Below are 22,229 nucleotides of genomic sequence, written 5' to 3'. Positions count from 1 at the left end.
CCCATACCAGCGAGAGCGCGGCCCAGAGCGGCCGCCGGTTTCGCCCTCTCCCGCCCGGGAGGGCACCGCGCGCCGCCGGTGTCCCCGCTGGCGGTTGTCCCGAGGAGACGGGGGCGGGGCCGCCCCGGGCGGGACTCGGGGCTGCGGACACACAGGGGCCGGGCTCGGCGGGCCCAGGGCCGGCAGCCGCTGTCGGTGGCTTCAGCCCGCGGCCCAGCGCGACACCGGGCCCGACACCGGCCGAGCCGGTGACGTGAGGTCGGTGCCGGCATCACGAGCTACAACCGGCCTTTTTTGTTGTTGTTGTTGTTGTTGAAGCCAAGCAGCTAGCTCAATGCGTAGGCAGGAAGCGATACGGAGAGAGCTGAGCTCCCGGAACGGCCCGATGCCGTCCTCCGTGATGCTCCCTGGTTTTGCCTACACAAGCACGACCCGTATGGTGTGACGTGCTTGGAAAACAACCTAAAAAAGACTGGCCATGGACAACCTGCACAGAAAGACGCTGCCTGCGGGGCCCAGCGCGTTGGGAATCATTGGGAGGACTAGATCCTCCCAACAGCTTCCATAGAAAGGCGAGAACGTGCTTCTTGGATCTGCGGCGGCCGCAGAGCTGGAACACACCGGCAGAATCCAAAGCAACTCTGCGAGACGGAAAAGATCTGCGAGAAGGACGTAAGCCAAGGGGCAGGAGGCAACAGTCCAGCACCGGGCGGGGAATGACGGGCAGAGGCGAGAGGGGCTGTTGCAGCGAGGCAGCAGCCCCGCGGGGCTGGGCCTGAGGCGACCCCAGCCCAGCAGCAGCCCCCCTTCCCGGGGCCAGCAGTGCTGCGAGGAGGGCGGCTGCGCACAGCGGGGGCTCGGTGGGGCACCCCCCTGCCCGCGCTGCGGCTGGAGGGAGGATTTTGGGGAAGGGCAGGGAGGTATGTGCCTGCAGGAGGGGAACAGGCACACACTCTGATCTGCCTTAGAGGAGCTGTGGGAACCGGCGATCAGCTTTTTCCAGGGTGAGATGATCTGTAGATCACCCTGCAGATCCATCTGGGCACCAGGAAACGTCCCTGTAAGGCAGGCTACAGGACAACGTCCTCTGATGGTTGGTTTGCTTGTCATGACGTACCGGATCTGGCCTCAAAACCAGGGAAATTACATGACCAGAGCCCTTCTCACCCTGCTCTTGCATGACAGGCTCTCCAAGGCAACACAGTATTTAATGCAAGTTCAGGGAACTAAAGAACAGTGCTCCCGTACCTTCAACTATCTTACTGCAATAGATTAAATCCTTGTCCAAAGATCAGCAAGTAGCTTTGAGAAAGTGTGTTACTCAGCTATAGGACACTGGAAACATGAACAGAGACATCTGTTCGGGTCTCCAAAATACTTGGAAGCAAATGGCCACTGTACGCTGTGAGGTTCATCAGTCAGGATCACTCCTGTAGTTTGGATGAACGTGTTTTAGTCTGAGTAAGGTTCTGCAAAAGACAACACAGCGTTTAGAGAGACTAGTTAAGCTAAGCTTTAGTATATGCTAATGTTGGCCTTTACACAGGGTGGGGGAAAAAAACCAAGCAAGTAAACCATACTCTGGACAGAAGCAGGACTGTGCGGTGGCTTATTTGATCTCAAGAGCAGTAATATGCACAGAATAGAGGCTGCAGCTTCTGAAAGTTACAGTTATTTCCTACCAGACTGTGGTTTTGTTTCTAGCAGGAAAGGAAGGCGCGTCCCTCAGGGCAGGGATGTTCCCTTTGCTGTGAGGAAGGGTATGGTGTGGCTTCCAGGGGCCCTCAGGTAACTAAGACGAGACAGCCCTTGCATAGTTACAAGTCAGCGACAAGGATCCACAATGCCACTTAAAACTTTAAGCCAAGAGCTTGGCAGTGATCCGGTTACTACTACTGCAAATGGCAACACCAACGCCACCTTCCTACAGCCACGTGTTAATGGTGCCTGTCGTTATGCTACGCTCTGAACTTCACAGGGTTTCAATTCTTGTTCCCTGACAGTCTGCTACAGAAAATTGCATTTCACCCTGGTTTTACTTCTTTACATAATTCCTGGGTTGATTCTCAGCTAAGAGTTGATTTCCCCATTGTTTGCAGTTTGCTCAGGCTACAGAGCTGTAAGAAAAGCACCGTCCTTTGCAGTAAATAATGTGTCTATGCTCACACCACCAAAAGCAGTAACCAGTCAAGGCCCCGAGATACTCATCCCAGAGGCTGAGTTCAGAAATGCAGCCTTTCCAAAGGAAAACACCACCTGCCAAGGACACACACTCTCTAGTCAGCATTACCTGTCACAGGATCAGCAGAGCAGGAGGCATCATGCCAGACCAAGATCAGTTTAACAGGTCTCTCTACCCTTTATTTTAAATAAGGGCAGCACTAACAAAGGTTTGCTAAGCCTATCTGGGAGGCACACACCGATCTCGGCTGGTATGCTAGAGCACGGGCACAGCAGTAAACAGGCAAGTTGGCTTCTGTTCCAATAGAAACACCAGACAAAGTTTAATGGTTCTCAAACAGACTACAACAAAAGCTGCAGGGAAAAACATTTTATTTCCAAGCAGATTACAAAGAGCAGAGAATATAAGAGTAAAATTAAATTAAAAAAATAGTTGAGTGCATCTCTTTAAAATGATTTGTAGTGTGAGTTACTCACGGGGCAAAGCTACTGGAGAGTTCTGAAGGTCACTTTGCAGGATGCCAATCACATGTGCTGTTTAGACCAGGGTCAACACGGGAGGGACAGACAAGACATGTTTTGCATATAGGCTGCACACTCATTATCAAGCGAGGCTCTGGGCTGCAACAGGACCCTGCCTTTCTGAGACATCCCCCGCCACCTCATAATCTCCTGCAGTTCCCTCTCAAGTTCCAGACGTGGTTTATTGCTGCTATAAGTGGGTTCAATCTGCCTCCCCATTTTGATGAGCTCAAATGAGAACGAAGAAGCAGGCAAACGTGTCTGCCATGCACAAAGTTATACAGGGAAAGTGACTGCAGTGCTGAGCGCCGAGCTTCAGCCACGCAACAAAGGGAACTGACAAGTAGGGGACACAGCAATCGCTTCAGAGATTTTTGGGGCAGCATGTCAGTGAGATTTCTGGAAGATTTGAGATGCTCCTTAAGGTAGGAAGATGCTTGAGCTGAGAAGGGCTCTTTCCTATGCATTGGCACCAGTGAAACAACAGGCTGAAACATCAGGATAAGGTACATTCCCTGTAGTTTTTGAGAGGAGCAGCTCCAGCAAGAAGATGGGGAGAAAAGCCCCATATAGGGTGGAAGACAGTTTATATCCCACTTGGACAGTGATTCAAGAGTCCAAACATGAATTGCAAGGAAGTCACTATTAAACTTGGATGAGAATGCAGTTTGGTTGGACTGTGCTGAGTCCATGTCTAGCAGCACTCAGACCAGCTAGAGGATGAGCAACTACAGTATCAGCAAGTCCTCCACCCCACATATGCTCGGAGGGCTCTTTCCTGCCTCTTCTGGATCTGTGTTTATCACAGCATAGGAGGCTTGAAGACGGCCTAATCCATTCTAGGTATACCAAGGTAGACAGTAGCCCTTGTGCAGCTGAGAACAAGACTGCCTTAATTTCTGCCCTAGGAGCAACAGTGCAGAAGAGGTTTCGTATTTGGGATCAGATTAAGTCTTTTTTCATTGGCCCAAGGCAGAACGGTTCAGGAACTACTTCAGACCTTGTCTCCTGTCAAAAAATCCAGGAGATCTTGAGGGCTGAAGCATCCAAACAGATGAGAGCCCTGTGAAGTTATTTAGAGCGCTCCCTTTATTCACCACTCTAGACAGGAGTGAGGAACCACTCTCGAGTCTGCTCTCCACTGCTTCAGCCATTACCACTTAGAGGAAATGCTTGAACTCTTGAAAGTAAATGAAAAACTAATGGTGCCATGACAAGTATGTAAGAGGCTACAAGTTTCCTTAGGAAAGCAATGCTATTAGTGTCAAGAGATAGGACAATATATGAGTCATGTCAGAATGTGAGGTGCTTTACAATAGTCAGTCACGCTCTGCTTTCTATGGTTCCTTTCATAGCACAGAGACAAGATGGGCACAGTTCGAAACCAACAGCGCAGGGTCTCCAGCTTGACTTCTTAGCTTTATTTATTGAGAGATCGATGCATTTTCAGCCTGTCTCATACAAGGCGTAGGGCATTGAAAGTTCTCATTTAATATATACACGCATACAAGAGCTAGCAGTTTGGCACTCTCGGAGCCGAGGGGGAATGCCCTTTAAGCAGCAGTCAAGCTGGTTATAGGAAAGTGTTAAAAAGCTATTTTACATGTTTGACTGGGAACATTTCCCAGAACTTGGATAGCAACCCTAAGCCACAGCACTCTTCTGTGCTACTCTGTGCACGTCTTCCTATGAGCCCCTAAAAGGGAGCAGATCATGTTCTTCACTATCAAAGAACATAGTATTTATATTCAAGAAATACTGTACCTTTTTAAACTAGCTCCAGAGAGCCAGACTAGAAGCCAGGTCCAGGAAAATAATCCTTAAGTCACAGTATATCGATTGTCTCTAAAAATAGGGAATGAAGTTAACACGGTGGATATTCTGATGAGACAGTACAGAGCAGTACAGCAGTCCACTTCTGCATCAGCAAATCCCTCTACGTACGTTCAAACAATGAGAAAAATGATGGAAACTCTTCAGTCTGTCAGGACAAAGCCAATCATAAGGAGATCTCCAGAGCTCACCATGTGCCAAGTTGCCCTGCTCTTAAGCGGTATACTCCAAGATCAAGGAGAACTCTTCCCCTACAAAGATTTTAGGTCATCCTCCAGTTAAGGGTATTAAAGAAAGCACACAATCTAGAATTTCAAGGTAACATGGAATTCTGTTTCCCCAGAAAGCTCAGATGAAGTATCTGTTCACCTGGAACTGCCCTAATATTCTGCCAAGTTATTCCAGCTTCTGGCAATTTTTAGAGTAAGCAGTGACTCCCAAAGTCACCCAATGAAACAACTTGCACACTGTGTATCTGACAGGTGACTTGAACACCCACCGCATTTCCAATGGTGACAGACAAAGCAGCAGGTGCACACGGAGGCACGGGCACGCTGGAGCTGGCTTCCCATGTGCTCCTGCAGAGCACACACTGGGACTCCAGCACAGGCATCTGCAGTTTCTCTCACATCTTTGCAAGTGTGTTCAGAAGACAAGACAAACTGCCCAGCAGAATGGGAAATCCATTCTGTGCACGCCTGTTGGGCATCCTGAGCAACAAGTACACCTAGCTTCTTGAAACAGTGGGAGCTTGCCCCTAACCATGTCCTTAAATATTTAATTTAGGGCCAGAGGTGAACATTCCAGTTGCTAAGATATGATGAAGGGATTAAAGGCTTCTGAGAGCGGAAGCAATACTAGCGATCCCAACAGCCACCCTACCAGGGGCAACCACTGGCTCCCAGTGGCTGAACGGAGCCGAGGGTGTGGGTTGCCAGCACTACACACCACCTGGGTTCCATCTTCCCAACTCACCCACTTAGATCTTGGCACCAACTCCAGGCTATTTTTCCCTGGCATAACTCCAAGGGCAAACACCGAGCTAAGAGTCTACTTCAGAGTATGGGTATTGGTAAACAACAGTGTGTTGCTATTTCACCTCCCTGAACTTATTCGAGCACAGAGTCCTATACAGGGAACAAACCACGCCTACTCACAACCAACTCAAGCACATCTGCTTCCTCAAGAACACCAACATCAATATGAAGCATCAGCGGCTCGAAGTCTCTCTCTAAGCCCGCGCACCTCAACACTGCTCAAGAGCACAAAGACAGAGAACATTATGGCTGCTCTCATCATTTACACTGTACACAACCGACAGAGAGGGCAAACCTTCCTTCTCAATACAGACAGGTGCTGGTCAACAGAAGCTTCAGAAAAATTGCTTGCCTGTACACAAGTTTAAGTTCTTTTACTGCAATATATATTTAAATATATATCTATATATTTTGGAACAGGAAAGGGACATGAGATGGAGAAAGCAGGGAAGACAAGTTCAAGAAGCAGAGCCATCTCTCTGCATCCAAGAAGCTGGTGGCACAAACAACAAGCCTGGCTAGAGTGAACTCCCATTTCAAGCACAGTTGGCTACCCGCTGGCTTCAAAAGAGCAGACTATTTGTTAATGATATAAAATACAGCAACCATTTAAGATGCAGCAAGGCAAGGCTACAGGGCTGGGGTTTATGAACGATGCCAGAAGCTACACAGCAGTGTTAAAAACTGTGAAAAGGCTGTTAAATGGCAGGAGTTAGCCATGTGCTGCTCCTGGAAGGCCTTTTCCCTCCAACACCCCTCCATCATGCCGTTGGTGTGATGCGTTTGTAAAGGTGGAGAGAGGGGGATTTGCCCTGCGGGAGAAGCCTCACAGGCTGGCCACAGAACATGAGGGCAGTCTGATCTGGTCTCACAGATCCCATGTTCCTAGCCTGACACTGAGCTTCCATCAGCAAGCAGACATTCAGGTCCTTCAACAGAAGTTAATCCCCTTCTACCTTCCTAATTTGTAGGAGTGAAAGAAGTCCAGCGGAGTCAAGCTGGAAAGCACAAACAGGGATGAAAACAACCAGTTTGCATACTGATCTTTGTATAATGACCCCCCCCACCCTCACAGCTCACTCTTCCCCAAATAAAGACACATTGTTCAATGGCATGTTGAAAAGACGTGCTTGTCATTCTTAATAAACAACTAGAGTAAGAATACATAAGAGAAACAGGGTGGTATCTTTATATGATACACAAGTGTATGTTACAAGAATTCCAACAGGCACAGGAGCCTCAAGGTTTAAGGCCTCAATGTTAGGCCAAAAAAAGAAGAGTGTGGTAAAGTTTGTACTTTTAACATCTAAAAATGTCACTTAAAGGTCTGAATAGAAATCGTTGGTTTGTTTTTTGTTTTTGTGTTTTTTTTTTTTTTTTTTTTGTATAAATCACAATTGCAGTTCACTCTCTCCTCTTCCTTCCAAGATAACAGCAAATTAATGTCCAAGCACAAGAAAAGATGCCTGCCTCTCCTCCACTGGCTGAGCAGGTCCATCCATCATTCTGCGCCCTCTAGGCTGCACGTGCTCCAAGGAGACGGAGGCCCCAGCCATCCAGGCCAATCCTGTAGTTCATGTTTTCTACATCATAAAAAAACCCAGAGTCAACCAGCAGCTTTCCACAGCTCCCAGCTCGCAGGGAATATGCAGCCTCCAATGCTTCCAACAGTTTGGTATGTTGGGTAGGATACACAATGGGTAGGTTTTCCTTTAGATTCTTTTAAAGAGAAGAAGCCTAAAAGGGCTTCATAACTACACCAATAAAAAACCAAAAACTTAGGCATCTCCTTTAGTGTAAAAGTCTGTACAATTTATCTTTGCTTGTCCCTCCCCCATCACCCCGCCCCACCCCTTCTGAGCCAAGAAGGATGCCTTAGTGCATGGTGCTGGCATTAGCCACGGCAAGAGCTTCCTGAATCTCTCGTATCACCAGGATCCGGGTGAGCATCTGCTCCATCTGCTCTCTGCTGATCGGCTGGATGGAATACCAGATAGGGCTGTTGGGGGCCACCACTGGCTCCGGTGTCAAGTAAAACGTGTCATTCCGGCCTTTCACACTCTGGGGGCTGCATGAGGAAGATCAGAAATAACCAGACTAACAGGATGTCCTGGGTGGGAGAGATCACCACTGTCCTCACCCCAGGGTTCATAATTCCTGGCAGTGAACATCAGGCTGATGAGACATGAAGGTAGTATGGAGTTACATCTAGGGGCAACGGTGGTCCCAAAGTTTTTTGGCCACGCCAAAGTTAAAAAGCCATGGTGACGACTACAAGAAAGTGATTTTTATTCCATACTGGTAAGTATAATACACACATGGCTTTAGAGGTCTTTCAGAGTGAAGCAAGGATGGGGTTTTTGCACACCCAGACTAGCTGCAGACCCATCTGTGCAGAAGTTTTACATTAATTGTCAGAACCATCATAATTTGGAGGCAAGTCCTTTGAGGCTCCCTCCAATCTCCATAGCAAGTCATAATTTTTGTTCAGAAGCAGTTTTGAATAGGACCCTAATCTCAACTTAAGTAGCGGATGCTTCCAGATGACTTGCTTATAAGTCACTGGCAGAACAGCATGCTCACGCCAACACAGCAAACCTCTGGAGTGAGTATGAGATTAAGGGCAGCCAGTTCACAAATCAGGATTTGTCTCTTTAAATACCACAGAAATTCAACTTATGTGCCATCAGAGTAAATCCCACCCTCTCACATCAACGCCCCTTCCCATTTAAGTAAATTTATGCAAATATAGAAACTGTGCCAGCACTAAAACACAGCCCTGAAAACTAGGCCAGCTACAAGATGCATCTTAACAGTCACAGAAGACAAGCAACCATACACACGAAGAAGAGCTCTCACCATTTGAAGAGGTAGAAGTCATACAGCTTTATCGGACACCTCAGGGGGTTCTCTGGATTCTCAGTCTGCTCTGCATACATGTCATCTGTAACTACAAACCAGCCCCCCAGAAGTCTGTCAGACACTCTGTGTAAGTACAGCAAACCGAGCAGTGCCATACAGCCTCAGCACTCTGAAGCACCTTGTCACCGTGCAAGAGCTGGCAAGAGACATATGGCTGTTCCAGGGCAGAGGCACCTGGTTATAAATGCTCAAAGCACTTTATAGAGAGCTTGCTTTATCCCAAGGCCACTGAACAACACATCCCATCCATATTCTTTTTCCCATTTCTCCTCCACCTGTGCCCAAAATGAGAGAAATCTCACCACTGAGACTGCAATGCCTCAGCTAAATCCTGGGTCCGCGCTTTTAAGAAGACAGATTGTACTTACATATGGATTCTACATGGGTTCACATGAGTCAAGATAAGAGAAGCCCTCCCAAAGAAGTTTATCGCTCTATTCATAAGCACTTACACCCAACAGTCCCTTTGTCCGTAAAAAACAGAAGTAACAAGAAAAGTTATCCTTAGCTCTTGGTGAGCCCTATGCACCTCAGGTATGTCCCCAGGCTTATTATTAGAAGGTACTAAGCACTCTCAGACAGACTGCCCGGAAAACTCATGCTGCTAGGCTGAAGGTAATGGGCATAGCCTTGGGTTCTCGTGGCCCTACCTGGACACATCTCCAGGTTCATCCACTTCCTTCAAGCCCAGTAAGTAAATATTCCCAAAGAAAACTACCTTTCTGTCCTGTCTGATGTATGCCAAGAGGCTTCAGATAGCGAATACTCGTGCTTTTATCCTTGGGATTAGAAGGGTTCTTCTTGGTCTGCCTCAACACCTTGGAGAAGGCCAGCTTCATGTGCTGGTCTACTGTTTTCAACAGGAAGTATCTGAGCAGCAAGAAGAGAACACAGGACATTCAGAGGCAAGTAAGTGATAAGTCACAACAGTGAGGTAATTCTCTTCACTCATCATGAGCCAGCTGAAGCTCAAACCAACATTAAGTTAAAGACTGGTTCACCAGCAAAGCCCACAACAGTCACCAAGTTCAGTTTCCCCTTTGCTAGCTCATTTCCTTGTTGTACTTCATCTTCTTTGCCTGATGGGGCTGCAAAAGGGCTCTGTGTGCAACCATTTGAAATTCATGATTTTGCCCTAATCAGTGCAGCAGTTTCCTACCAACCCTCTCAAGGTGTTTGAAGTTCTTTTATTCCCCAGGATTCCCAACGACCCAAGTACTTACTTTGTATTAAAAAACATCAGTGTAGTGAGCAAGGTGGAAGGGGAGTGAGCTCCTAGCTGCTTACACTCCCACAGCATCTCTTCTGTTACATGACTGGATAGGACATAACCTGCAATAATCAGAAGTAGTCAGCATCACGCCAGGAGACAGTCACAGCAGGAACACAGGCAGCATTTTATAGTCTGTAAGTATAGGAGAACATCTAAATCTTAAGGGAAGGAGGAGGAGCAGATCCTCATCGACGTCAAGATTCACTACTGTGCAAATAACTTTTTAAATAGCAGGTACAGTTAGGAAACGCTTGCATACATACATCAACCTCTAGCTGCAGAGAGTACATTTCTGCAATATGCCTATACATCCCAGCCCAGAGAGAAATAAATATGCACTTAAACAGCTTTTAATTAATGGCTCTACTCCAATGCAGATGCTCCTAATCCAATAATATGTGAGAGCAGGCAGGCCAGTGTAACAAATCAGTTCTTGGCCCTGTGTGCAGTCCTAGTCAGCGCACAGTGCCAAGTGATGTATTTGGACACGAGTAATCCTTTGATTCTCAAATTTTTTTCCTTTGTGTAGAAGAGAAATACTATACTCCAAATACACAGATAAACAGAAAAACAGACAGCAGTATGAACTCAAGGGCTTGTGGAATGACAAAGCACAGATCAAACAGCCAGAGTGAAGACAAAGGATTCCAAAACTCCCAGTGCTACTTAGCCATCTAGCCTGTAACATCAGCTACTTTTCTGAACACAAGCAATAACTTCTTCACTGACGTCTAATCAGATCAAAGGGAATGAAGTAATGAGAAACCAGGTTTCTGTGCTCTGAAAATGCAATTCTTAATCTAGTTCTCATATGCAACTTTGTCAAAATCTGTCCCTTCTGGAACTGATCCCTCCACCCCTGTTGCCACCATCTTCTGAACACAGTGTTGATGAGCTGCAATTGACTGCAGCATTTGAGTTTCTAATCACGCATTGTTTTTTTATTTTGACACTCAGTTGGTCTTGCAGACTGTATCCATCTGGCTACATGGCAACATGACAGTTTTGTACTATGTCCCAAAGTAACAATACATATTAGAGGCAAGATGTATTAGTACTTCCGATGAGGAAGCTTGATTCAACTTCAGATCAAGGATCAGCTGGCTTCCAAGTAAACCAATCTCATGACACTACAAAGTCCCAACAATCTGCCTTTTGAGGGGTGACAAGTCATAGACAAATAACCCTCAACGACTGTCAGGGCTAGAGACTGATGTGCGCAGTAACCCTGGCATTCACTGCAGAAGCAACACTTTTCTCTGTGACCAGTATGAACTGTCCTAGGGACGTTAAATACTTTGAAGGGGCTTCTATTCAGACCACACGTGCTTTATTTCAGTTTAAAACTTTCTGGAGTTTGTAATGTTTAAAGTTCTTAAAAGTTCTTACCAAGAGGGGAAATGCGTGGCTGTACGTCCTTGAGAACTTCGTGCAGCCATTCAGTGAACCGAATATAGTACAGATCTGAGAAGATGTCATCTACTCGGCCATTTTCAAAGAGATACTGTAAGAGATTCACAATACAGTCCAGTACAGTGGTAGTGAGTATATTCCTCAGACCAGACCTTATCCTAAGAGCCCATGTACCTGGTCAGTCAAGCATTTTACAGCATAGCACTGAGAACTAATACATTCTACTTGGTGCAAGGGTCCTCACTCTTCTAAGGCCAGTATAGGGTAGGTAATCTCAGTTACTATCATGGGAATGCTAAAACAGAACGGAAAAACCATCTTAGAAATTAAAGCTGGTTGGGATTTTACCTTTTATTTCAGGTGTGTTCACTGCAAGTTATTTCACATGACTGTCCTTTGGACACTACTTTTTAAGGTTAGGGAGAGAGATGCTCAATTCTATCAGAGTTTAGCTCTGTTCCTGCAGCTCTTCCAGAAAGCACACCAATATTACCAGCTATCAGTAATATTACACCACAAAAAGTTAAGTTCTTGCCTGTTAAATCTTCAACTAGATCAAGTTTTGACACTGACAACTTCCTCAAACGTTACCCAGCTCTCCTCCCCCCACCAAAAACACAAAAGATTTTATTATTCTCATCATGATACTGAACTCATTTATTAACAGTTCTTCACAAACTTAACTTAGTAGGTGAAAGCATTGCTGTGCACTAATTACATTTAATCTGATTCTTTTTTTTATAATTAAAGCAAAGAGATTTTTTTTCCTACGAAGTTGTTGGGAAGATTAATAGAAGCTACAGTCTCCATTTCTATCACAGAGAATCAGCCCTATACATGCTGACAACATGCATGGCTCTGCTACACACACAGCTGTCCTCCCCCTACCTTCTGAATACACAGGAAAATATAGTAGAGCACATCTGGATCATAAGGTTCACCATCACCATTTCGAGCTTCTCGTGTCATTAAGCATAGACCATAATTCAGCTCAGCCACAGCTGAAGATATGAGATCTTCCTGGAACCTCAGCAGCTGACGCCCTGGAAAAACAAAACAAAGCCATCTTATTTAAGTCATAAAGCTGTAGGATTTCCCAATCTTTCAGGAATGATTTCCCACATCTCCAGCTTTGCCATTCTATCTGGCATGCCCAATACTAACTCGTTCTCCCAGTATAATAAAGCAAGCTGAAATAAATCAAGATCTTAGGCTGTCAGATCTACTAAAAGATAAATGGGCAAGAATCCGACAGGAAGACTCTCTGCCCTGCCAACTGCATGACTATTGCCTTCTTCTACCATGTCCACAATGAAATGCTGCCCTGCAGCAACAGGGAAACAGCAACTCCATGACAGCTTCGCTGGCATTCACATTTTGTTCGCGTGTGCACTACAGCCACACAGTGCCCTCTTCTACTGCTACCAGCCTAGGTGCTCCAGTTTGCTCAGCTTAGAGCCATAGGGAGAGTGGGAATGTGCAGTTATTGGTACTGCAGAGTAAACCAAAGTTTAAATTTAAAACCAATCACTAATTAAAGAAAGGTGTTTTCCAGAGTGGTAAACAGCTAACGTTTTAGTCATTCCTAGCTCTACTTGAAAGGAATGAAAGGCCATGTTGTCATGACACATACTTCCAATAGGTGCTAGCCTATTTTGGGCTTCTTTTTCCAGCTCTGCATTCTTGGTCTGTGCCCAGCTTTTCCACACTTCAAGTCCTTCTTCTGGCTTCAGAGAGTTTGGAAGTAGAAGTTCAGGTGAAGTCTGTGGCTGTGGCTGTGGTTCAACTTCAGCAACCTGAACAGTTTGAGCCTATGAAAACATTTCAGTTTATATATACACTTTGATATGCAAAAGCTCAACAAAAAAAAAAACAAAACACCCACAAGTAATGCCCCACCACCTCTAGCTGCAGGATATCAGTCGTTTGCAACAGTCTAACAAGAAATTAATACAAGGAACACAACTTTTGCTGTCTAAACTAATAGCTGCTTGCAAGAGTATTCGTCTCTCCAAGAACACTTTTAGTTTGAATGGGCATATCTGTAACCTCTTTAGCAAATTCACACAACTTGCAGTTCAATGCATTCAGAAGTCCTGCAGAACATCATAGGAGACCTAACAGCCATGAGCCATTCTTGCTGCAATATCATTAAGCAGCTAGCCGGTACATTCAAAGGCAAGGATCTTCATAGGACTAAAGTCCTCTCAACAACAGTCTCCCCTCAAACACTGAAACAGATCACTACCAGTTCTAAAGCCCAGTTTGCTCCAATGAATTTTTCTTGGCTTCAGCTAACTTGTCATTCTGAACCACCACTACAGTCCATCTTCTCACCACAACAAGCAACAAGAACAGCCCAAGGCCCCTCACAGACACAACAGCTAGAGAGATCACCACCCCTGGCAGGGAAGAACAGCAAGGTGCCACCAGCTTTACTAACCACTGCTGCTCCAAACCTAAACTGCCCTGAGCAAGGTTCTGGGTAGAATCACGTTCTGTAGACTGCTAATGTCCCTTCCCACCCTTGCCTATCGAGGGCAGGCTCTTGTCATTACTCAGTACCTAACAGGCAAACAGAATAGATACGCTCTCTTCTTATTACCAACAACTGATAAGATTAATTTGTATGAGGTATAAAGCAATAACAGATCAGCATCAAAACATTAATTTGGTTTGCAATGCAGTGCTCTCAGACTACAAAATACTGCTAATGAGGACTAGGTACTATTCTGTGAAGAGCTACTGTATGACCTACTATAGACCTACAAGGTCTCCAGACCCCCTGAAGTTTACTTTGCACCTGGACCTTAAGTCACCAAGAACTGCTACCTCAAACTGAAACTTATTTTACAGGCAACTGATGGCACCTACCCAGAAAGAGCAGCAAGCCCTCCAACTGCACTCACTCTGCATTCTTCACTACAGATTGTCAATCCCATGCCACAGAAAGTCTCCTGGCTACCTCAATTAAGGAGATTAACTTGAAGCTTTACAGTCCTTCATCAAATTCTCACTGGTACCCTGAATATTACAGACATAGGAATTCTTACATCATGAGAGTTTTGCTTTCTCCTTCTTAAGAGCTGCCCCAAAAATCAAGGCTGTTATAATGAAGTAACTTTTCCTTCGATACTGCCAGGTGTCAATCATCAGTTAAAGTTACTCTGACCATACTACAGACCACAATGAAAATGGCATAGGGACTTTAGTAATATTTGTACCTTACTTAGTGTAACAAAAAAAAACAGCTGAAGAGGCAAAGCCTGAAAGAGCCTCAGACTGGAGCTTTCTGACTGCTTGTGGTTGGTTTTTGGTTTTTTGTTTTTTTTTTTTTGTTTTTTTTTTTTTTTAATGCCTCAGCTTTTTAATAGCTCTTTGCTTACCAGCCCCTACCATCACCAGCAGCATCTACCACAGCTGCAGAGGGAGGCTATGACTGAAAGGACCCAGCTTTTATCAACTCAGATGGCAACAAAGTTTAAGTTGTCAAGCAAGCCTCTGCCTTAAAAAGGACAGGAGTCCAAGGGTGAACTGACACCTTGTCTTTGTAAAAGCTAGGATTGATCCTCTGCTCTCCTCCAGAGCACTGCCCCATTACTCTCCAGAGAGCAGAAATCTTTCCAGATGCAACCACCTCCATCAGTCCAACCTAAGGGGCAATTTTCTGTCCTGACCTCGCAGACTCATTGTCCAGTGTGAAGGCACACACACAGGTTAGAGTTAGTTTGATGAACTGCCAGTTGCTTCTTAACTGACTTACATTTTTCACAAACACAGCAAAACAGCTGCAATTTGCCTGTATCCCACAGCAGCACAATGCCAGAGGACAGTGTGGGGCAAGCAGGTAAATTCCTTCTCAGCCTCACAGTTGTGAGAGGGACAACACCCAAAAGTTTGATGCTCACCTATAGTAGCTTTATTGCCCTCTTAGAGGAAGAATGCATCCCCCCTGGACTCGTCTCTGTATTTAGGGGCTTATGCAACACCCAGTACTCCAGAGAATTGGGATCAGATAACTGTCTGATACCCAAGAATTGCAGACCACTGAGCACAGGAATACATGGTGTTAGCAGAAGCTTTACAAGTAACCCTTAGAGAAATTATGGAGCTAATACCTCAGAAAGGATCCCAAGAATGTGGCTCATGCTCTTTAAAGACCCTAGAATAAGTCTAAAAATCCTGTTTAGCAGAAAGCTCTATCAGCTTAATTTGTTGGAGCAGCTGAAAGCAACAAAGTAATCTCTGAAGTACCAATACAGGGAAAAGATGAGCTACAAAATGCTCTTTGAATATGACAAAACAAAAAAATTCCCAACCAAACAAAACCCCATGCATTACAAAACTCATAAGCTGTAGCTTAAAGTACAGCTTTATAAAAGAGGGCATCCAGCACCTGGGAGCTGCCTAGTGATGTAGGGACCCCTTTTCACTGAACACCATGGTGGGTTATAGTCCACAATCAATTCTGAAACAATCAGACATGACTACAGAAAGTAATCCTCCTTGTCTCAGAGCTTACTGATGAAGTAGAGGGTATATATTTGTAGAGCCAACAGTGTTATTTATAAACTGGAAAGAATTTATAACAACATTTATGCTAGCAGACTTGGATATTTTTGCCCTCATTCCATTCAGCAAAAACAGGCTCTGACAGATCAATCACTTTTCACTTTCTGGTAATAAAAGATAAATTACATCCATTTGCACATATAAAAGTAGCCATTAATAGCCCTAGTTATTCAAGTTTTAAAAGCCAATTCAAAATAATCTATGGTTTAAAGTTAGCAACAAAGCCTTAAAAAAAAAAAAAAAAAAAAAACAAAAAACAAAAACCCACACCTGGGCTGCCATGTTTTCCAAGCACTATGAAGAGATGCTTACTTGCCACTGCTCATTACCATGCTCTCGCACACCTGGCATTTACCAGAAGCAGATCATGGTGTTACAGATAGGTATACCTGATCCATAAAGTTTGCTAACAACTAGTCAGATTTTGACACTTAACACAAGCACTGGATCTGCTGTGAACCCCACCTGCTGCATAGCACAAGGTAACTGATAACTAGGTGTCAGGAACTGAAAGAATCAATGCCTCAAACATTCCTCAACACAGAAAGCCTCAAGTACAAGTTGTGGCCTTTGCGATTACTCTAAGGAATGCTGCCCAGGGAAGGGGTATCAAAGGAAGCACAGGCTCCACTTCCTTACTTATGTAGTGCTAAATTCCTTATATAAGCCTCAAAAAAAAAGACTGATAAGCTAAAGGCTGGACAATTACCCAAGAATTAAAAAACTGAGGAAGAAGGTGGTAGGAGGGAAACAGACCACCTCCTCTCTGATGGAAATGAGTTCCCAGAATACCTGCCTCTCTGTCTAGTATGTTAATCAGCTGTTAAGATGAACTTAAACAGAAAACTTTGCTGTGTGTGCACCCACCACCCAAGATTTCCAGATCTGAGACAATGCTGGAACAAGGGGTGCTGACCAGACTCTCCTCCTTTCCCTTCCTTTTGTCTCTTTCTTATAGAATTATTAATAAGAAAACTCATTGCTTAATATACCTTTCCAAGTGTAAGTTTTTTCTACCACAAGTAAAACATCTTAACGGGTTGTTTGGTGTTGTTTCACCTTAATTTAACCCAAGGGGATCACAGAACCTTTACGTCTCCTTGGGCTCCCAGTTCGGGTCATAACACTAGGCGACTAGTGTATTTGCACACCTTATTTTGCTACAGCCACCCCTGTCTGTCCACTACAACCCCTAAAACACCTCAGGAGAAGACTGCAGACCCTGCTATGAAGAAGCTAGCAATGAGTATGTATCTATTAATTTACACTACAAAGATCAAGACTGTATTTTCTTTTGGGAAGTCTTGAATCCTATTATGTACCAACATTAACACTTGCAGTCCTGCACCTATCGGGAGTCAAATGCCCTACACGTCACACCCAGGCTCCTGCGACAGACCCATCTCTGCTTCCTCGATACCAGCTGCCTGCTGACATCCTCCCTCTCCACAACATTCGCAAGGTGTTACTCTCAGACTGAGACCAAGAAGCAGTTTTAACTTACTGAGCAAGTGACCTGTAGTTGCTGCTGCTGCTGCCCCTGCTCTTGGGGTGTGGGCTGCTGCTGTTGCTGCTGCGGGTCCCATATGTGCACTGTCTGTGCTGTGTTCTGGTATGTCCCTGCCACAGCCTGCACTGCCACTGGAATGTGGATGTTGCCATTCATAAACTGCGCCGGAAAGAGCGAATTAGCAAGAGTCTGCACCACTTCCTCGTGAGAGTTCTTCACTACTGAAGTACTTCCCACCATCTTATCCTTGTCGTCTTCCAGCTTCACGGTAGCCAGTGTCGTTGGCGAGCCACTGACGTGGACGGCATTGTAGGCCTCCTGAGGGATGGCGATGTGGGTTATGTTTTGCTGCTGAAGGTCACCGCGTGGTTGAGCAGAGTAAACAGGGATGGTCCAAGTCTCTCCAGTGGGGCTAGTAATGGTCCCAGTGGCACTGTACAGGTGAGCACTGTCCACTGTTAACAAGTCTGGCCTTAAAGAGACGTAACTTTGCTGCTGGCCCTGAGGAATGGCCAGCACTGTGGCAACTGGCTGCCCTGAAATAGCATATGATACAGTAATAGGCATATCCACTTTACGTTTCTTCACTGGCTGAAGGACACTAGCAGTGCTGATCCGCCGCTCTCCCTCTCGTGGAGAGCCTTGTTGAGAAGGTGGAGGTGACAGTGCCCCAACTGTTTGGATCTGTATCTGCTGGCCACCAGTAATGGCCTGTCCTGCCACAAGCTGGGCCTGGATCTGCTGGTGTTGTATGTGTTCCTCCTGTATCTCCGCAGCCTGGATCTGCTGGGCAGTCTGCACATGCTGCACTTGGATTTGAGCTGCCTGCAGCTGAGATGGGCTGGGGCTCTGAAGACATTGACTCTGTATTGTCTGGGATGCTTGCTGCTGCGCCTGGCCTTGGATCTGCACTTGGACCTGTATCGGTTGCTCCGAAGCCTGATGGACAGTGAGCTGTGGAGAGAGCTGCTGGGCGGAGACCTGCTGCGGTGACTGCTGGACCTGGACCTGAACCTGCAACAACACCAATTCAGCAGTTAGAAATTAGCAAGAGTCAGTGATCAACATGGGGGCCACCAACAGAGATGGTGCAGCACTGGAGGTCTACGCTCCACATCTTTTATGCTCAGTTTTATGATCCTATATATTAATCCACTAGTAAAGATCTCAGGAAAATGAAACCAAGTTACTCTAGAAGCACCTGGTTGATAACCGTGATACGGTAGACGATGTTTGCTCAGCATTGCACATGATCACACTCCTCAGCACAGACAGAACAGTGCGTGAGCTGCATCTCCATCCTCAAAGCTCTGTGCGCTCAAGCCAACAGATTGCATCCTTGGAAGCCAAGAGTCTTCAGAGCTATTTGCATTGCTAAAATGTTATTTCAGCAAAAGCCTTGCAATAGCAAGACTTTAAGGTCACATACATTACAATTTTGATATTAAGTTTATCTTGCTACAAAATGCAGGAGCTTACCTCATTCTTACTATGCTCTAAAGATTGTTTTATTGCTTTCAACCCCAATCCCCCAAATGGCCACAGGATCACTCATCAGTGACGGGCAGTAAGAAATATGGGTAAGTTGAAACCACCACTTGGCTCTTTTCACATAAGGTACAGAAATATTATTTTGAAATCAATGGCTAACAGTAACACTGCACATGTGGGTGTCATCACAGAAAGTTGTAAGTTCAATGTGAATCTTTGTCATGTGCTAAAGGGCAACACTGCAGCATTTGTTTTTCAAACTTCAGAAGTATTTTTTTGGCAGTGATAATTAAAGCCAATTATTTTTTCATTATTTACTTATTCCATTTAATTCTATTTATTGTCCAAATTACTCAGTTGTATTTTCTAGCTCATGCACTTAAAAAATGCTGAATAACATGGACAAAATATTTTAAGACTTGGAACCAAACACAGCTCCTTTTATTTTAGGGAAAATATATATATATATATATATATATATATATATATATATATTAAAAAAAAAAAAAAAAAAAAAATCACACCCTCTCACATCAACGCTCATCTGTCCAAGGTCTGTCACACTACCTTGCAGCAGTCTTGGAGCCAGAGGTAGCTCCCAATACAAAGTTCAGGTCTCAACTTCACATTCCAGGCCTTGAACCCAGCCCAGCTGGTATCTTCACTCTCAGGACACCAAGTGAGGTCTGGACACCTCACCACTTAGTCCCCCACATTTACACAGCCACTTTGTTGCATTTGCCTTGCCCTAGAAGCCATATCCCTGGTTCCCGTGTTTATCTGCTTCACTAGACTTCCTTAACGCTATATCTTAAGGGAGGGAATTAATTACTCAACCTCTCCTTTCAAATCCACATGAGAGATGTAGAGCTTTATTAGTAGCACCTATGAGAGCCCTATGAAGTCTGAAGCCAACAGAGATTTATTTAGTTGCAAAACTATGTCTTCCTACTCGTGTTCTCGCTCCCTTTTCTACCTCACTTCCTAGAGTCAGTCAAGCTAACATAATATTTGCACAGAGACACCACACCAGCCAGCCTGACAATACCAAAAAGAGCTACCATGCAGGTCTGCATTGCGCAGAATCATGAAATCTCACTTCCCAACATCACCTCTAAGAAGTCTTAAACAACATTAAGGATTCATTTGCAGCCAATTAAGAGTTGCTAAAGAAAAAAGTGGGGTAGCAAGATATACTGCTTGCAGATCAGTTTTACAAGTCACCCCCTGTTAAGAACTAATTCTATTTCCAGGAAAAATATGGAATTTTACAGGTTCCTGCTGGGAGCTGTATGTAGTATATTGTAATCCAGACAATGTAGACTTTCTAGAATAATTTCCTGCAAGGTAACAAGAAACATATGACCTTGTGTCAGCATGACAGTTTAAAAAAGCTGCATCAATGAGTGATTTGATCAGGCAGTTAATTGAAAAAGATGAAGTCACCTATGGGATGCTTCTTCAGTTCTATTTGATACTTTTATCATACTGCCCTACAGCATGAGTACTGCCATGGTCAAACAGGCCCAAGCACAACTCCCCATTAAGAGTTCAGTTCAAGACAGCCAGTTTCAATTACACCTCTAAGGCAAGTATTCTTCAAAATATCTGACTTTAAAAAATCACTAACATAATTCTTAGTATTAAATTAAGTCCTTGTTCAAAAGATTAGCTGCAAGGCAAAGGCCCAAGACTGGACAAAGTAAAATGCATTACTGCACTGATATATTTTCAGTTTCACACAAGAAACACTTGCTTTATCTGGTAGGATCCAAAATCACATCACAGAAAGAAGTAAACGTGTCATCTATCCTGTACTTCTGCAGTGTATTTTCAGAATCTGCAGAGGTTCACCGAGAATACCTTTAAGTATCCCCATCTTCTTTCCATGCAAAACTTTACATTACTGTTTCTGGTACTGCTGCAGCTTATACAAAGCAGACTTTTTTTTTTTTTTTGCTATCAGTAAGAATTGAAAGTTCACTCCTGTGCTGAAACAATTTTACCACATAAGTGCAATCAGAAAGGTAATGGAATAGGTTTAAGCAAGAGGCACTATCTGCAAAAGAGGCATGGTCTCAGAACAGACCTGACAAGACAGCATTTTCTTCCTTCTGCTTTTATAGGCTAGACTATTTCAGTTGGAAGGGACCTACAATGATCATCTAGTTCAACTGCCTAACCACTTCAGGGCTGACCACATGCTAAAGCATGTTATTAAGGGCATTGTCCAAATGCCACTTAAACACTGACCGGCTTGGGGCATCAACCACCTCTCTAGGAAGCCTGTTCCAGTGTTTGACTACCCTCTCGGTAAATAAATGGTTCCTAATGCCCAGACTAAACCTCCCCTGGCACAGCTTTGAACCATTAACCATTTTAGAGCCTCAGCCTACTCTAAAAGTCACAGGCAACTTCCATTACTTTTCAGCAGATGAGCAATCATGACCTGAGGCCCTATGATACTCCCCCAGGACTAAATCCTAATCCCTACAACTAGGATGTCTTACTCCTGCTTTGGAGTTCACATAGTGTTATTGCTAACACCCAAAGATGAAGAAATCAGACTCCAGAATCAATGGAAGTTCTCCATGCTGCAAACTGCAGACATCATGCTTCTGACTACAGACTGCTCCTATTTAAAAGGATATTGGAGCTCTACCTACCGTGCATTAGGCATCCCTTGTGAATTACACATTCATTTTTAACAACCGTATTTTGCAGTAGATCCTTCCCTATTTTCAAGTAGGTTGTACCCAGGAGTGCTACAAGCATTCATTTCAGATATACAGACTTTAACCCAGCTCTGAGACTAGAGCTTCTTATGTTGACCTCATTGTCTAACTTGCTATCGGAGAAAAAAAGGACAAAGAATTACATTAAACATCAGCAGCAGCCTACTTTTTTAAAGACTCTGTACAAACAGGAATGCTTTAAATTTACAGGCCAACACCAACAGGGAGGACTTTAAATCTACTTTATGCCTAGGATCAAAGCTAGAACATGTTATGCTGGGAAATCCTGGGTTATACTGGTGCAAGAGAGGAACATGTCAAGTTACCAGTACTGAAAAACTGCTTACTGACAGAAGCTTGGATCTAACAGCATGAGAAGAATCACATCCCAGTAAGCTACCACCACACATTTTTTTACCATAAAATAAGTAGAAGTTGTACCAAGTACTAGCTGACTAGCGACTCAAAACCATTAGAAGTCAGCCCTGCATCATAACAGGAGGGCAGAACTAAATTCTTAAGATTCCCTTAAAGGAAATCTTCTGTCACATTAAGCTCAAAAACATATTCTGTCTAGAACTGAGCACATGCAAAGAGAAAATTAGTAACTCAGCAAACATGAGAACAGCTGAAGCCTGCTTTCCAAAGGTTTTTTTTCCTCATGGTTGATAGACTAACTCCAACAAACTTTCAAGTAGGATTCATAACATGTCTGCCCTGTGTGGATTCTCTGCCCAACA

At 44.6% G+C, this 22,229-nt stretch overlaps 1 protein-coding gene and 1 long non-coding RNA gene across 4 annotated transcripts in view; one reads left to right on the top strand and one right to left on the bottom strand.

The window, feature by feature from the left end:
- Positions 1 to 13: 13 nt before the first annotated feature.
- LOC116965544 lies at positions 14 to 6,687 on the top strand. Its single transcript, XR_004409463.2, has 2 exons — positions 14 to 672; positions 5,994 to 6,687. It is a non-coding gene; the product is annotated as an uncharacterized LOC116965544 (long non-coding RNA).
- QRICH1 (glutamine rich 1) overlaps positions 2,537 to 22,229 on the bottom strand; it is a 29,626-nt gene continuing 9,933 nt past the window's right edge. For all 3 annotated transcript variants that reach the window (XM_042799840.1, XM_042799841.1, XM_042799839.1), the window contains 8 exons: positions 17,258 to 18,277; positions 12,815 to 12,992; positions 12,070 to 12,224; positions 11,158 to 11,272; positions 9,719 to 9,827; positions 9,214 to 9,365; positions 8,433 to 8,523; positions 2,537 to 7,641 (listed from right to left, as the gene is read on the bottom strand). In XM_042799840.1, coding sequence (XP_042655774.1) covers positions 7,449 to 7,641; positions 8,433 to 8,523; positions 9,214 to 9,365; positions 9,719 to 9,827; positions 11,158 to 11,272; positions 12,070 to 12,224; positions 12,815 to 12,992; positions 17,258 to 18,277 — 2,013 coding nt within the window. In that variant the 3' untranslated portion in view covers positions 2,537 to 7,448. The remainder of the gene's footprint in view (positions 7,642 to 8,432; positions 8,524 to 9,213; positions 9,366 to 9,718; positions 9,828 to 11,157; positions 11,273 to 12,069; positions 12,225 to 12,814; positions 12,993 to 17,257; positions 18,278 to 22,229) is intronic.

This window comes from Tyto alba, unplaced genomic scaffold (assembly GCF_018691265.1).
Source record: "Tyto alba isolate M040663 unplaced genomic scaffold, T.alba_DEE_v4.0 Super-Scaffold_3, whole genome shotgun sequence".
NCBI classification, from domain to species: domain Eukaryota; kingdom Metazoa; phylum Chordata; class Aves; order Strigiformes; family Tytonidae; genus Tyto; species Tyto alba.
Note: the sequence above shows the minus strand (reverse complement) of the source record. Positions and strands in the feature narration are given on the sequence as shown.